General features: G+C 48.1%; 1 protein-coding gene across 1 annotated transcript; it reads left to right on the top strand.

The window, feature by feature from the left end:
- Nucleotides 1-1353: 1353 nt before the first annotated feature.
- Nucleotides 1354-15187, top strand: CHMP3 (charged multivesicular body protein 3). Its single transcript, XM_086747554.1, has 6 exons — nucleotides 1354-1486; nucleotides 6728-6788; nucleotides 10638-10817; nucleotides 12208-12329; nucleotides 13462-13576; nucleotides 14879-15187. Exons 1-6 carry the CDS (start codon nucleotides 1442-1444, stop codon nucleotides 15010-15012), a joined length of 657 nt encoding a protein of 218 aa, XP_086603680.1. The 5' UTR covers nucleotides 1354-1441; the 3' UTR covers nucleotides 15013-15187.
- Nucleotides 15188-15780: the final 593 nt, after the last annotated feature.

Genomic DNA, 15780 nt, shown 5'->3' with positions numbered 1-15780 from the left:
AATGTGTTGGCAGTTTAGTGTCTGGAGAACAGAGCAAAGACTGTGCCTATAACAAGGTCAGCAGTTTCACCGCTCGCTTGTTTTGCCTTGCTGGGCTGGGTTGTGCTAGTATTTGTAAAGTGTTTTAAGTTAATGGAGATGCTAAACATTCTTAAAGTAGCGTTTTGTTCTCAGACATCTCCTGCCTGAAAGCTGGTGACCAACTGTAAACAGAAAATGTCAAGCGATTGGCGTGAGGTTACTTATTTCAGTAGGTTTAATGAGGGCGATGGGCGTTTTGTGCTGCTATTAAGAGAGAGCGGTTTTAGGTAACTTCTGAAGGTCTTTGCCAGTCTCAATTTCAGCAGCTACTGTTTTGTTACGCTGGCTTTCCCACTGCTGGTACCCAGTCCAAAATGAGCGCTCTCCTTTCCAAAGCTTATTTAGATCTTTGTGCTGCATTAGGTTTTGGAAGAAAAAGTCAAAGGTGAACTGTACTTTTTTTTGTAACTGTTATTAAAATGCCTTCCTCTAGGAATTAAATAATGAGGGTATTTGTAAGGTATTAGGAGTTACATTAAGCTAATAGCACTTTTTTCTTCCTAAGCTTTGGCACTCTTTCTGTGCACTGGTGATTATTTCTAGTCCTGTGCGTCTCGGCTTGTGCATCAGGGCGTAAGGAGAGGCAGCACCCAGCCGCGCGGCTCCAAGCTGTCTGTTCGTTTTGGCCAGGTTACCCACCCTTTGCTGCGGAGAGCACGGCAGAGGCTGGAGCTGAGCCAGGCCTGGCAGGTGGGCCATCTCCAGAAGAGCCCTGGCAGCTGAAGACAAGGCAGGCAACGTCTTCTGTGCTAGCAGCTGCTTCTCGTTCTCTTTGGGTCTCCTGCAGGTCCTCCCTGGGCTGCAAGGGAAAGACATGAAGCATAGTTTGGGTCACCCCTTGCACGACTTTATAAATACTCTTACGGTGCTTTCATGCAACCCGGGCGACAGAGTGAGGGCAGGCAGTGACATAACCTGCTCTGCCATCTGCTTTTATTGCTCTCAACAGGAACAGCCCACCGTAAACTCCAATTCACTCCCCTCGGAGCAGGCGGCCACGCACTACGACCACCACCGCCAACCCCCGCTAACCCCTCCGCGCACGGAGCTGCGTGGGGCCGTGTGCACGGGGCCGTGTGGAGCGCCGTGGGGCCGTGTGAAGAGGGGCGGGGCCGTGTGAAGCGCGGCTCCGCCCATCCCGACCGCTGGGACACCGCAGGGGGCGGGGCCAGGAGTGGGGCGAGGCCCTCCCACACCGGCCGCGCATGGGCATTCCCGGCAGGGGCGGGACGGGGGAGTGCGCATGCGTGGCGAAGGGGCGGAGTTGGGGAGGGAGGGTGCCGCATGCGCAATGGGGATTGCCCGGCCCTGACAGCGGGCGGAACCCGGAAGTGTTTGGCGGCGCGGGGCGGCTGCCGCCATGGGCCTCTTCGGGAAGACCCCCGAGAAGCCGCCCAAGGAGCTGGTGAGGCCCCGGCGGCGGTGCCGCCTCAGGCGGAGGCCGGGAGGCGGCGGGGGCTTGCGGCTGGGAGGCAGCGGCCTAAGTGCACGGCGTTGCCATGGCGCCTGGCGGGGGCTGCGGTAGGGGCCTGGGCGAGACAGCGCGGCCCTGGGGGCCTCAGCCCGAGGCTGAGGGAGGGCGGCGAGCCCGCACCCCCGCGGCCGGGAGGAGGAGGAGGGTTTGGAGCGGGGCGATGGGCCCCGGTGAGCTCTGTGCCGGGGCATCGCTGCGGTGGCCGGGCCTTAGCAACAGGTGAGGAGCCTTTGTGCCGTGTCCCCGAACGGGCTGGGGGCACCTGCGCTGGGTTCCTTCGTTTTCTCTGAAACGCAGCAGCTCCTAAACGCGCTCGGTCCGCTGTCAGAGCCCTCCGGCACACTGGGGGTGCGCAGGGACCTGGGGGGGGGGCTTCTCAGGGGCACAGAAGCAGCAGCCACAGGAGTGATGCATCCCGGGTGGCGTGGTTTGGGGAGGCTTAGTCAGCCGCTCCTGGATTTTTAGCTCGCTGTTAGGTGGCTTCCGGAACTTTGCGCTCTCTGGCTTTGTTAGAGGCTTCTAGCTCTGGTTGCGAAAACTGGCTTTAAAATATGAACGGCTGAAATATGGGGACTTGGTGAGTTTTTTGAGTCTGCAGGCAAAGTGTGCAAGCCTTGCTTCTACTCACAGATTTCTAATGTCGATGAAATAACCGAGATGCTGACTGATTTGACTGCTGCCTTTCGTAAATCACTGCTAATGTGATAATGAAAAAACATGGTTTAGGAAAGATAAATCCATCAGAAGTGCTAAAAAAGCAACGGGGGGAAAGTGGCAGACACCAAAGCTGAAGGTGTAGAAAAGCTGCGGTGTCGCAGATATTCCCCACTGCTTTGTAGCTGCCGGGTTCCAGGGGAGCAGGCTGTGGTTGTCACTTGTTGGGTGACAGCACTGGATGAGGAATGTGCCTTTGATGTTGTGCTTTCCCTTCCTCCCCCGCCTGTGTCGGAGCGCCGTGCAGGCTGGTTATAGTCTCCTGCAGTGGTGTTGGAAGATACCACATAAAGAGCTGGGATTTGGGGACTGCTGCTCCCAAGGCTGGGATAAAGCAGCACACAACCGTTCAACCCGCGCGCTGTGCTTGTACTGCACTGATAAGTTCTTGTTGTTTCGCGTCTGTTGACCGCTCTTTCCCCTTCCATAACTGACAAGATTGCCATGTTTTCCAGTAACACAGCATGTCTGTAGGTTGTCTTTGAGCTGGATGCAGAAAAGCCTGCAAAGACGCTGGAGAACAGGCGTGTCTGACCCACAGGGAGAAATGACGTGGGTCATCTTGCTGCCGTGAGCACCCTCTTGGGTTGCAGGCTGGCGTGATGACTTCACAGGCCTTAACAGCGATGCTGAGAAACCCGTTAGCAGGAAGAAATTTCTTTCCTTCTGTTTCTAACTGCTCAGCTTTAGAAGGAAGAAGTTAATTCTGCTTACTAGATGATGGGGAAGCAGCACCGCTTACCTCGTGTCCGCCAGCAGCTGTACACAAGATACTGTTGTTGAGTGGGGCTGCAGAAAGCAATCCGAGCACCACAGGAGGTGGCTGGTGACGGGAAGGGGTTAAGATTTTTGTGATGCCAGTGAGTGACCCTGGCTTTGTTGTTTGCGTGCTCGCTGTCTGTCCACAGGAAAGAACTTCCTGACTGAATGATACGAGGCAAACATGTCCAGTCCTTGCGAGGAACTAGTGACACATCTCAGCCTGTCTAAAGCTGGGGGTCTGCAGTACACTTGATGCTGCGTCTGGATTGTTTGAGCTTAAAAAGTGGGTTCCCTCCAGTGTAGTCTGAGTGATTTAGAATCATAGAATCATAGAATGGTTTGGGTTGGAAGGGACCTTTAAAGGCCATCCAGTCCAAACCCCCTGCAAGGAGCAGGGACATCTCCAACCAGATCAGGTTGCTCAGAGCCCCGTCCAACCTGGCCTGGAATGTTTCCAGGGATGGGGCATCAACCACCTCTCTGGGCAACCTGGGCCAGTGTTCTATAACTCGCATTGTAAAAAATTTTTTCCTAATATCCAATCTAAATCTACCCCCCTCTATTTTAAAACCATTGCCCCTTGTCCTATTGCAACAGGCCCTACTGAACAGCTTCTCCCCATCTTTCCTGTAGCCCCCTTGAGGTACTGCAAGACCGCTATCAGGTCTCCCCGGACCCTCCTCTTCTCCAGGCTGAACAGCCCAGGCTCTTTCAGCCTGTCCTCACAGGAGAGGTGCTCCAGCCCTCTGATCATCTTTGTGGCCTCCTCTGGACCTTCTCCAACTGGTCCATGTCCTTCTTGTGTTGGGGGCTCCAGAACTGGACACAGTACTCCAGGTGGGGTCTCACCAGGGCAGAGTAGAGGGGCAGAATCACCTCCCTCGACCTGCTGGCCACGGTCCTCTTGATGCAGCCCAGGATGCGGTTGGCCTTCTGGGCCGCAAGGGCGCATTGCCTGCTCATGTTAAGCTTCTCATCCACCAGCACTCCCAAGTCCTTCTCCTCAGGGCTGCTCTCAATCCATTCCCCGCCCAGCCTGTATCTGTGCCTGGGATTGCCACGACCCAGGTGCAGGACCTTGCACTTGGCCTGGTGGAACTTCATGAGGTTGGCACGGGCCCACCTCTCCAGCCTGCCCAGGTCCCTCCAGATGGCATCCCTCCCTTTTAGCATGTCGATGGCACCACACAGCTTGGTGTTACTGGCAAACTTGCTGAGGGTGCACTCTATCCCACTGTCCATGTCGCCGACAAAGACGTTGAACATGTTTATTTCAGCTCAGTGTTTTGCTGGCTGACTCGCTGGTGCGATGCCATGGTTTGTAGCCGTATTCCTGCCCGAGATCCGCAATGCAACTTATTTACTGCTCGACAAATCGCTGTGTCTGATGTAAGTGGCAGCGTGCAGTTGTCTAGGTGAGAGTCAACGGGGTTTTCTCCTCCTTACATACACAAAACTCGTGATGAGTGTTGGGAAGCCCAGGGAATGCAGAAGCACACAGCTCTGCCTTCACGAGGACAGTCATGTGAAGCAGCTTACTCCTGGGCGGTGTTAGAGATGAGCCATCAGTTTTCTGCTGTCAGAGTTACAGGGGTTGATGACAACATACGGCCAGTCATGATTTCATGGTGTCTTTGTGCTGAGTTGAGCATCTCAGAGACTGCTTGTGAATCCTGCTGTAGCTTGTTTGACAGTTGCTGATTGTGCTTGTACTTAATGCATGTTGGTTTGTTCTAGAATACCAGTTTTAGAGCAAATCTCTGGAAGATGTGACATTTGAGACGTGACAGTTGGCCAGCCAGAGTTCAGTCATGCTTTACCTCAGTCTCTTCCCCTTGTATTTCTCCCTCCGGTGTAGGCATGCTCAAAAGAAGGACCTTCTTAGCCTCATATCAGGGTGAACAGTTAATTTACATGAAATTTTCTGCTCTGCTCTGAAGAACAAAAGGGGAAGCTGCAGTTGGTCCTGCGAAGGTGTGATTTCCCCTCCCCGTAATAAACCAGGATTCAACTAAAAGTATAGAAGCTCTCTGAAATCCCATCAAAAGTTCTGCACACCCGTAATACGTGTGCACAGAGCTCTACGGGGCACTTGGGTCATTTTGCGTCAGATTTTGTGCTTGAGCAACTCGGATGGTGGTGGTTGTCTGCAGTCAAACCGTGGTTTCGTTCGTCATGACTGAGAGCATTTTTGTTGAGACTGGTAAAAGCCCAAGAATTTGTTTTGCTCTGCTGGCCTCATGCAGTCAGGAGTGCTCTTTTACAGTTCTGTTATAAAGCTTATTCAGGTAGATTAAGCTTTTAATTTGAAAAGTCAGGAGTGCTCTTTTACAGTTCTGTTATAAAGCTTATTCAGGTAGATTAAGCTTTTAATTTGAATTGTGAAAAATCACATAAAAATCAGGGTGATTTTCATACGAAACTATTCCTACAGCCAGCTAGACTTCCTGAGCGGCCTGTGCGCTGGCGTGTACGGAGTGCCGGTGGATCCATGAACTAGAGGTCATCTCAATATTTCGGGGTTTCTTTAGATACTGCACCAAATGTGTGCTGCTAATAATAACAGTCGCATCAGAGCTTCTGCTCTGTTTGTGTGCTAGTATTGTCTCCTGATTCTTGATTCTGGTGTTGTACAGCCCCGCTCTGCTCCTGTTTGCCACAGTGCTCCCAGTTCTCAGCTGCTGCCAGGCCGTAGAGGGGGTGGCTGTGTTTGAACCCAAAGGCAGGGGAACGAAGCTGGCGGGCGGAGCTGTCGCGTAGAGGGACCCGAGCAAGCGGGAGGAACGGGCCAGGAGGAACCTGACGGTACTGAGCAACACAAGGTTGTGCACGTGGGACAACCGTCTCTGTGTGTAGCGATGTGCAGCCTGGGGCTGGCTGGGCAGCAGGAGAGGACCTGGGCTTCCCATGGATAATAAACGTGAGGTAGCAGGGCGTCTTTGTGGCGTTGAGGGCAAACTGGGCTTCATTAGCAAGCTGTAATCATCATGTTCAGGCAAGTGGTTGTTCGATTATTCTGTTACATTCTGGATTAATGAGGCCACATCTGCAAAACAGTGTCCCAGTTTGGGTACCCAGTGCAAGAAGGGTATCAACAAACTGCTCCGGGGAGACCTTATAGCGGTCTTCCAATACCTCAAGGGGGCCTACAGGAAAGATGGGGAGAGGCTGTTCAGTAGGGCCTGGTGTGATAGGACAAGGGGCAATGGTTTTAAAATAGAGGGGGGTAGGTTTAGATTGGATATTAGGAAAAAATTTTTTACAATGAGAGTTGTAGAGCACTGGGACAGGTTGCCCAGAGAGGTCACGGAAGCCCCATCCCTGGAAACGTTGAAGGCCAGGCTGGATGAGGCTGTGAGCAACCTGATCTGGTTGGAGATGTCTCTGCTCCTTGCAGGGGGGTTGGACTGGATGACCTTTGAAGGTCCCTTCCCACCCAAACCATTCCATGATTCTATGAAACTGGGGAAAGTGTGGCAGAGGGCCACCAAGGTGGTGGAGGACAGGAGCCCATGACACAGGAAGCGAAGTTGAGGGAACTGGGCTCATTTTAGCTCATTTAAACATCACTGTTTAAATTAAAGCTTGCACATTTTGAAGTGCTTCTTTTGATATTGAATGGTTAAGTTACATGGAAGTATAAACGCATAGTTTTAAAGTTGGAATTTCAAGTAACTCTTACTTTCTCTTTTTAAGGTCAATGAATGGTCCTTGAAGATAAGGAAAGAAATGAGAGTGATTGATAGACAGATCAGAGGTTTGTACTTATGTCTCATTTCTTGTTTTTCTGTTCCCTGTCTGCCTTCAATTTTTATTATTATTTTTTTTAAATTTAATTGAGGGAGGCTGTGAAACGTAATAACCTGGGGTACTCTATTGCATCTGGAATAAAGGGGGACAAATGTGACCCTGAGGCTAGACTTAGTCTGTGTTACAAAATGATGTAACTTTGAAGTTCTCCAAGTAAAATTTTCAGAAGAACCTGAATATTGTGTGCTTCCAATAAGATACAATACTTCTCAAATCCCTTTTGATAAGATGAATTAGATGACTTATCCCGAACTTCGCCCACATTGATTTAATGAATAGTATCCATGTGGTATGTAATTCCATGTGTACAAAGTTCCGTGGGTATGTACTGGTGTGGAGTGCGCGTGCTAAACAAAAGTAGCTTGCTGTCAGCTTGGAAAAACTGCAAACAAAAGAGAAGGAAAAAAAAAAACAAACCAAACCAACTTTTCTCAGTAGGTGTTTTGCTGTTAAATTATGAGCGTTATGCTTTTGAAGATGTCTTGAAAAGCAGAGGAGTTGATTTTGTCCTCTCTTCTGCCCACCTTCCCAGGATCTGAAAATAGATTTGAGCCTAGATTCTATTTTCCCCTTTTTGTCTCCTGCTGTGTCCTCAGGATTGGTCCATGGGACGTGCTGGTAAAGGGTATTTTGTGTCAGCGTCTGGTAATTAGGCACGTGTCTGTTCTGAGTGACTCCTCAGGGAGTACGTTCTCCTTTTCCCCGTTCATCCCCAGCCACACGCTCCTGGAGTAAGCTGGCAGGGTTCATGTGTTCTCCCACTTGTAGATTTGGACGAGCTGGTTGGAGGGAGATGCCCGTGCAGTACAAAGTCTATCTTTGTCCTCATCTGTAAAATGAGAACAGGGTTTTACGCCTCTTCCAGGAAAACCTATGGACAGTGGTGTTCATTATGCTTGGGAATTGTTTTGAATTCTGCAAGGCACTTTGTGTGGCTGTATCAGGCACAGAGCAACTGAAACGTGGCTGACTTTGTTAGCAAAGGGTGTTTTAGAGGCGGCATCTTCCATAGGAGGACGCTGCCCACGTGTTCGCTATTGATAGTTTATTGAAATTTTGGTTTTCTTTCAACTTTGTGTGTTATAATATTTCTAGTGGCCTATCTAGATATTGGGTTATGTGGTAGTCTGATATTTTGATATGGCTGTAAATCTAATTACTGTAACAGCTCTAAACATGCCTGTATTTGTATTTCAGAGTGTTACATTCAAAGAAATGCAGTTCAGCACGTGAGAGCCTAGACTGACCACCAACTGTTGGCAATTCTGATAATGCCCATTCAAATAAAGTACAGGATATCTTTGCCATGCCCATATTGTGCTACGATTTCCCACCTTACCAAGTGTCAGCTGTGGAGTATGTGGTTTTGCTGGATGCTTACCAGGCTAGCAGGCTGCTGCTGAAAGACAACAGCCGTGTGTGCCAGTAAAGGTCTTCTCAAAAATTGCCCACCGCAGTTGGATTCTGCCACGCTTTATCATTTCGATTGAGATTTACATAGGCGATTGCTGTAAGCGTGGAGTAAGGATGCTGAGCTGGGGCCTGTCCCAGTTTCCCTGGCGAACGCTGTTCCAGATGTGTTTTCATACGGCAACACCTGGATCCACCTGGGGCTGACTGAGTGGGCTTGGATCACTCGAACACTTGGCTCGCCCAGGGGCGCAGTTACGAATGTAGCAGCGCCCTGTTTCAAACCAGCTGGTGCTGGACTCTCGCTGTTGTCGTGATTTCTGTTTGGTGTAGGTTGCTTTTGAGGGCTTGGAAGGTTCGAAGAAGTGAAAGGTGTCCTTGTGACTTCAGAATTGGTTTTTTTTTTTTTTTTTGTATTAATATAGTTGGAGTAATACAGTAACTTTGTGCTTTACTGAGCTTGCAAGTCTCTCTCGCAGGTGCTTTGGACTGGGCTTTGTGCCTCTGTTGTGCTTGGTAGTGCTGCAGAGGGACTGGTGTAGCGACTTTGGCTCGTTAGAGGTGCTTAGCTGGCAGTGTTCCTCAAAGTCAGAGTGGGCTGTTTGTGCATATTTGTGCCACTGATCAGCAGTTCCTCATGCAGTGAAAGCATTCACTTGAGTGCAGGCCACCCTACGCTAGTTTGGATGTAGTAACACGATCCTTGTGGTTATTTTTAGCCTGACAAAGTGAATGTCAGGATTCCTCCGTAGTGCTGGAGTACTCTGGTGCTTTCTGTTTTCTGCTGTGCCACTTCAGCTGTTTCTCACCTATTCTGATGTGCTGGGACTCGGCTCGCTCCCTTGTCTGACACACAAATGTCTTCAAGCTTGTGACGTTTCTGCAGATAGCAGTGGCAAGTAGCAAGGAGTATGTTTTTCTCATTATGATCCTACAGATTTCTGCCAGTCCTTTACTAGAAATCATTGTTCTTGTGGCCATTTCCTTCAACTCCTAGCAGGAAGATGAGCCTAACCCTCACTAGCTGAATTCTTTATTTACTTTAGAGTAATTTTTTTGCCTACTCCAAGATCCACATTTCATCAGCGGCTAATTTATTGCTGAGTCTGGAAAAGGAAGGGGTTGTTATAGCCCCTGCTTGTTACTGCATTTCTTACTCTGAGCTTTTTGAGGTATCTGGCTTCTGTTGTACGCAGCCAGCGTTATCTAACAAGGCAGGCATGTGAACAGTCACATCAGATTTGCTGGAGAAACCTACGTTATTTAAGGAAGCCTGTTTAAATAGCTGATTTGAAATATTACACACCAGTTTTTGCTGATAAATTATCCATAGCTTTGGCACCAGCCAGCCATCTTATAGTTTGAATATGCCAGTTTATACCAACACCTAAGGACAGTGTGTTTAAAGTCTGAGCAGTAGAAACTCAAGACCTTAACTCCTTGAGCAGAAGTATAGGCTTGGCTGGTATTCAGTTGAGGCTCAATGAGTTGTGCCTGGCGGGCAAGGATGAAGGCTTTTTTGGCAGTAATTAACAAACCTGTGGTTCTAAGTAACTCTTAAAGTTGCGGACACACCCTTACAAATTCACTGTATAAATGGTTACGCCCTTTTTCAAAGGCGGTGTATATCTAAAACTTTCTAGCATCTGTGAGATCAGCCTTCTGCAATCTTTCTGAATGTATTTCTTCAGAAAAAAACCCCACATTTCAGAGGTTTAGAAACAGTGAGGACAATTTTCCCTACATCAGCCCTGAAATTAACTTGAAGGTGGGCATATGGTTTAAGCTTTGAGGGTAGTCTGACAGGTAAATATTTTTGTTAGTAAAATATCTGCCTGTCTTCTGAGATTACTAGTTTTAAACTCCTTGTGACAGCTTTGTTCTTTCCTGGTGAAGTGGAGCTATCTGATGAACATGGAAGAGGTAATCTTGTAAGCAGCAAACCAATACAGTAGTCTTAAGCTGTGTGTGTATATATTTTTATATCAGGCCAGTTTAATTATCAGCAAGTTATTCTGGAGTTGTAAGTCAAGTACTCATCTCAGAGTGCTTTGTTCTTACTGGATTTTTTTTTTTGCTTCTTAAGAATTCATCTTAGCTCAGCTTCATGCAAGTGGTATTCCTGGGCAGTCCTTTGCAGTACTCTTAACTGCAAAGGGAATTACAGAGCTGGGTATTTAGTAATGAGAATTTTCCTACTAATATTTAGCTGAATTAATCAGTGAGCATGTAAATCAGCCTAGAACAAGGTCTTTGAGTAACAGAGGGGATCTGAAATCAAGCAGAAAGAATTATTTTTATTGGAAATACACCCCAGCAAATGACTGGTTTCTCTTCCAAATCCTTAGCAGTTTGTCACTGTCTACTGTGTTTTCCTGTACTCCAGATATCCAGAGAGAAGAGGAGAAGGTGAAGCGGTCAATAAAAGATGCTGCCAAAAAGGGTCAGAAGGATGTGTGTGTGATCTTGGCGAAGGAACTGATCCGCTCTCGAAAGGCCGTAAGCAAACTCCACGCATCCAAAGCTCACATGAACTCTGTTCTCATGGGGATGAAGAACCAGCTTGGTAAGAACAACTTCAGAGCCCAAGTACAATGACTCCTCTAGCTTTAGAGGTGAGGTCTGAGTTTCCATTTTCAGAACCAAGGTCAAATGCAGGCAGAAACTAGCAGAATACACATATACACGCGTGCGCAATATGTGAGTTGTGCCAGTAGCTGCTCTCAGATGCTCTGTGCTGGCCACCTATCTGGTAACTGGCCCCAGATCTCCTCCTCTGCCTCAGCTGCTGGTACCTGGACCTGTAGGCCCCTGAGGTTTGTGGTCTTCCCTGGTCCACCTTGATTCCTCCGTTTCTCCAGCTTTGTCCTTCCCCTACACATCTACTAAAAAAGTCTGTTGCAATACATTTCCTGCGGTATTTTCCACACCTTAAAGCATTTCAGCCTGTAACAAGAGCAGAGCAGAAAGCATTGAAGAGAGGGAAAGACATGGTGGAGGTTAACATGCTGCTGAAACGTCCAGGTATTTCACCCCACCTCAGCGTTATCTGAGCGAGGTGCTGGTGGATTTTAACGTTACATGAGTGATAAATCAGGAGTCACAGTGTGAACTTTAAGGGTGATCTTGCGTTAAGTCAGATGTGGTTCCCTGTGGACCTCATTCAGGAAAGGAAAACAGGGAGTATCCAGCTTGAGGTGTCTTTTACAAGGAAAAACTTAAAGCAGCCTCCTCCTTATCGCCTCTACCAGCATCCTCATCTTACTGGGAATGTGCTGATGTGCTTACCCGAGCAATAGGAAGGAATCTAGAATCCAGTCTGGGGTTTGTATGCACTTGCTTCATCTTGGGAAATGACCGCTAAAGGCAAGATTTCTGTTAGTCTGTTAACACTACAAGTGTAATTTTCTTAAAGCAATGACGTATTGAAATGAAAAATAATATATGCTGTACCTTCATTTTGCTTCATTAAGGAGAGGCTATTTCATATACAAACAGGTAAGTCTTCCATGACTAGGAAGCTGCAAAGTTAGATGACACAATTCGAGAGCCTCAAAATCCCCTTAATTATTGTGTTTTGATCTTGGTATATCAACCTATACGAGAAGAGCTATAAGCTGTATTATGAGAAGAGCCTCTGGAAAGAATATTGTTAAGTTCAGCTTAAACTAGGCTTATTTTCAGCTTATCATCTGCTTCAGTGTTAATTTTGTTGCTTACTGTTTGCTGTGAAACTATTGCACTAGAACTTCTGCCAGAGTTGTTTTTCACTGCCCGGAGTCAGGCGGAAGGTCAGCTGGACTGTAGCTCCACTGGTGAAACCCTCAGCAAGATCTCTGGTTTTTAATTAAATGACCTAGATGCAAACAAATTTCTGTCCATGTGGGGAGGATGTAATTTCTCTGCTTTCGGTGGTGCATGGATCCTTCAGGTTTTTCTATGCCTCTCCTTCACAGCTGTCCTGAGAGTAGCAGGCTCATTGCAGAAGAGCACAGAAGTCATGAAAGCTATGCAAAATCTAGTAAAAATCCCTGAAATCCAAGCAACGATGAGGGAGTTGTCCAAAGAGATGATGAAGGTAAGATCTGTAACATAAATAAGACTTGAGTGAACAAAAGGTGGTCGTTAGCGTGCTGTGCAACTGCTCAGGTGGCCCCTTTGTCAGAGGGCTTGTTTGAGCTGTGACAAACAGAAATTAAAGTAGCACAGTAATAGCTGGAGACTTTATGGCAAGTTACTGTATGCGGGGAACACCCTGACTCCATGATGCCTGCGAAGCTTGAAGCTGACAAAAGCTGCTCAGGCTGAGGATGGAAGGAGGAAGACCGGTCCCCGTACAGAGCAGTTGTGGCTCGGTCATCCTGCGCCCAGGGGCTGCGGAGACGGAGACTCAAAGCAGGATTCACAGCTGTGCCGGTAACTGCCTGTGTCCCCCAGCTTCTGTCTGTTCTGGGGGAGACTGAGTTTCCTGCTTTCACGGATGAAGGTGTTCAGTAAGAAGACCCACCACAGCCTGTTGTGGAGCAGGAAGGTGGAGGTCCCATCGCAGGCAGGATGGCTATTCAGATAATCCAGCTTAGCGTCTCCATCTGATGAAAGCGCTCTGATTTTCAAGTATACTGCTTCCCTGTCGTGGCTATTTTCTTTTCGACTACCAAAGTTGTTTTTCTTTTTCCTCCCTCTTACCCCTCTAGATTGTTTACGTCAAATCAGCTAATTTATTAATAATTTTACTGTTGTGCACCAAAACAATTTGGCCATACCTAGGTTGCAGACCTTGCAAATGAGGGTTTTCAAATGCAGATTAAAAAAAAAAGGGAAGCTGTGTCAAACACTAATTTTACAGCGTGTTATACAATTTGTGCTTCATGACTGGAGTTTGCAGTTGTATTTCACGTGCTGGGTTGTCGGTGTTTAGATGTGCAGCAAGAAGTAATAATAGCTTGAGGGTTTCAAAGTGAGAACGAGTGAATTTAATCCTCGGTTTCCCTGCTGCATTTCCTGTGCAGCAGTTGTACGGATACGTGCATAAACCTTGGGCAGATGTGTTGGCCAACCCTCACGCAACAGGAGAGCCGTGATCTCGGAACCCCGAGCAGCAAGCAGGCGGTTGTTAAATGCCTGGATAGGCGTCACCTGATCTGAAAGTAGGAAGTGTGTCCTCTACTGTTTCCAAGGGCGTCATGCTCTGCCCTTTTGTTTTCTGCTAGGCTGGTATTATAGAGGAAATGCTGGAGGACACTTTTGAAGGCCTGGAGGATCAGGAGGAAATGGAAGAGGAAGCAGAGATGGAGATTGACAAAATCCTTTTTGAAATTACAGCTGGTGAGTTTGTGCGTGTTTGCCGAGAGTGGAGCCTTGCCCCTGCTCTGTTCGATAACACGCAGGAATTTAAACCTGTGTCTGCCCTGACTTCACTGCGCCCTGCCAGCGGTGTCTTTGCTTTGCTAACAGGCAGAGTGCTCTGACAAACTGGTTTCTCTGGGAATACTGGCCAAGAAGGCTGGTGAAGTTATAAGTAAGAATTCATCAGCTGATGTCTGTGCAGTTCTGTAATTGAGGCTTTGAGATCAGTGGTTGTCTGTTGAGTGGGTCTTCTTGACAAGGTGAAATCTGTATGATTGACTAGATCCTATTGTTAATGAAGCCAAGAAATGAACTCGGCTGCATTGCCTTGAGTCTGAGGCGATGCTGTGATTCCTGGCTGTACAATGCTGTTAGTGTCCCGAGTTGTTGGTGTGACAAATCTAAGTACCAGAGCTGTGTTCAGCTGTAACATCCTGACAGCACAGTTCCCCAGCTCCTGCCCTGCTGTTACCTTGTGCCCAGCTGCTGGCTCGTTGCCCTCTCTTGTTTCTCACATCCTGCTTTGCTTTGCTTTCTTGCATCCTGTTTCCTGGCTGGGAGCAGCTCCCTTCCTGCTGGGCCGGCTGTGTGAGTGGGGAGCTGCTCCTGTCCAGTTCACCGGCAGCCACAGGAGCTCAGGAGGGGCTGACAAGTCAGTAGTGCTGTGTCGGCCAACAGCCCAGGGCTGATCGAGTTCAGAGGAGGCAATGGAGGTGATGAGAGGGCTGGAGCACCTCTCCTGTGAACACAGGCTGAGAGAGCTGGGGCTGCTCAGCCTGGAGAAGAGGAGGCTCGGAGAGACATTATTGCAGCCTTCTGATATTTAAAGAGGGCCTACAAGAAAGAAAGACAGGGAGAAACTTTTTAGTAGGGTCTGTTGTGATAGGACAAAGGTAATGGTTTTAAACTAGGAGGTAGACTTAGACTGGGGATAAGGAAGACATTTTTTACAGACTGAGGGTGGTGGAACACCGGCACAGGTTGCCCAGAGAGGTGGTGGATGCCCCATCCCTGGAAACATTCAAGGCCAGGTTGGACGGGCGGGGCTCTGAGCAACCTGATCTGGTTGGAGATGTCCCTGCTCCTTGCAGGGGGGCTGGACTGGATGGGCCTTAGTGGTCCCTTCTGACCCAAACCATTCCGTGATAAAGTCAAACAGTTCTTGTGAGTGACCTCTACCAAAAGTGACGGGTCGAATTATTTTAAATATCTGTACCTGAAAGTTGCTAACGATCAAATTAAGACCTAAGGTACGCTAACGAGCCTGTGTGTTGTTTGCAGGGGCCTTGGGTAAAGCACCTAGCAAAGTCACGGATGCTCTTCCAGAGCCTGAACCCATGGGTGCAGCCGCTGCTGTTGACGAGGAGGAAGACATTGAAGCAATGCAGTCGCGACTGGCCACGCTCCGTAGCTAAGGGTGACACCCGTGTACAGTTTGCCTTTATTTTTGTTTGTGGCGGGATATTCTGTCCTACCTTCAAAATGCAAAAATTTAATATGTGAGAATACTTTATGTAATATATATGTATTTTTTCTTCCTTGGGGAGTGTATTGTCTAAGAAACTACTGTAATATACTTCTTCCTGGGGAGCACAGTCTGTTCAGCCCATTTCCGCTGTGAGGCCGTGGCGAAACGGCACTGGTGGTGTCATGTTACGTGTTTGCAGATAGAAAGTCCTGAAATACATTCTGAGCTTCCAGTACCATCTTTCTCCAAAAGGCACTTTGGCGTAATCTGCTACCAAAACCCTTCAGTGGTGTAAGATCTTTTGTTTTTCTGAATCACTACAACTTTTATTAAAGCTGCTTTTAACAGGTGCTCCCGTGCATCAGTTTAGTTTGCATCACTTCAAACTCTTTTCACAAACAATATCCTCCTCTAACAGCTCCCTCTTGGTTTTATAACACCTTCTGTTGTTGGGTGTGTGTTTGGTTTTGGTTTTTTGTTTTTTTTTTTTTTTTAGCGCATTGCCCATCGCAGCTGCATTTGTTACCAACTCTGCTCATCTGCAAATCCAGTTTTACAGGCGAACACTCCCCAGCCAGACCTCTTCAGCTGGTGTTTTGTCAGTCACTGAAGTCCTACACTTCAGCTATCCTCACATTTTCTTCATCCTTCCCAGCACTATCACTTCACTCTCCCATGACCACAAGTGGTGAAAAGCCATCTCCTGTTCAAACAG

This window comes from Chlamydotis macqueenii, chromosome 4, assembly GCF_036417535.1.
Source record: "Chlamydotis macqueenii isolate bChlMac1 chromosome 4, bChlMac1.mat, whole genome shotgun sequence".
Classification (NCBI taxonomy): domain Eukaryota; kingdom Metazoa; phylum Chordata; class Aves; order Otidiformes; family Otididae; genus Chlamydotis; species Chlamydotis macqueenii.
The sequence above is the reverse complement of the archived record's forward strand: the minus strand, read 5'-3'. Positions and strand labels throughout refer to the sequence as shown.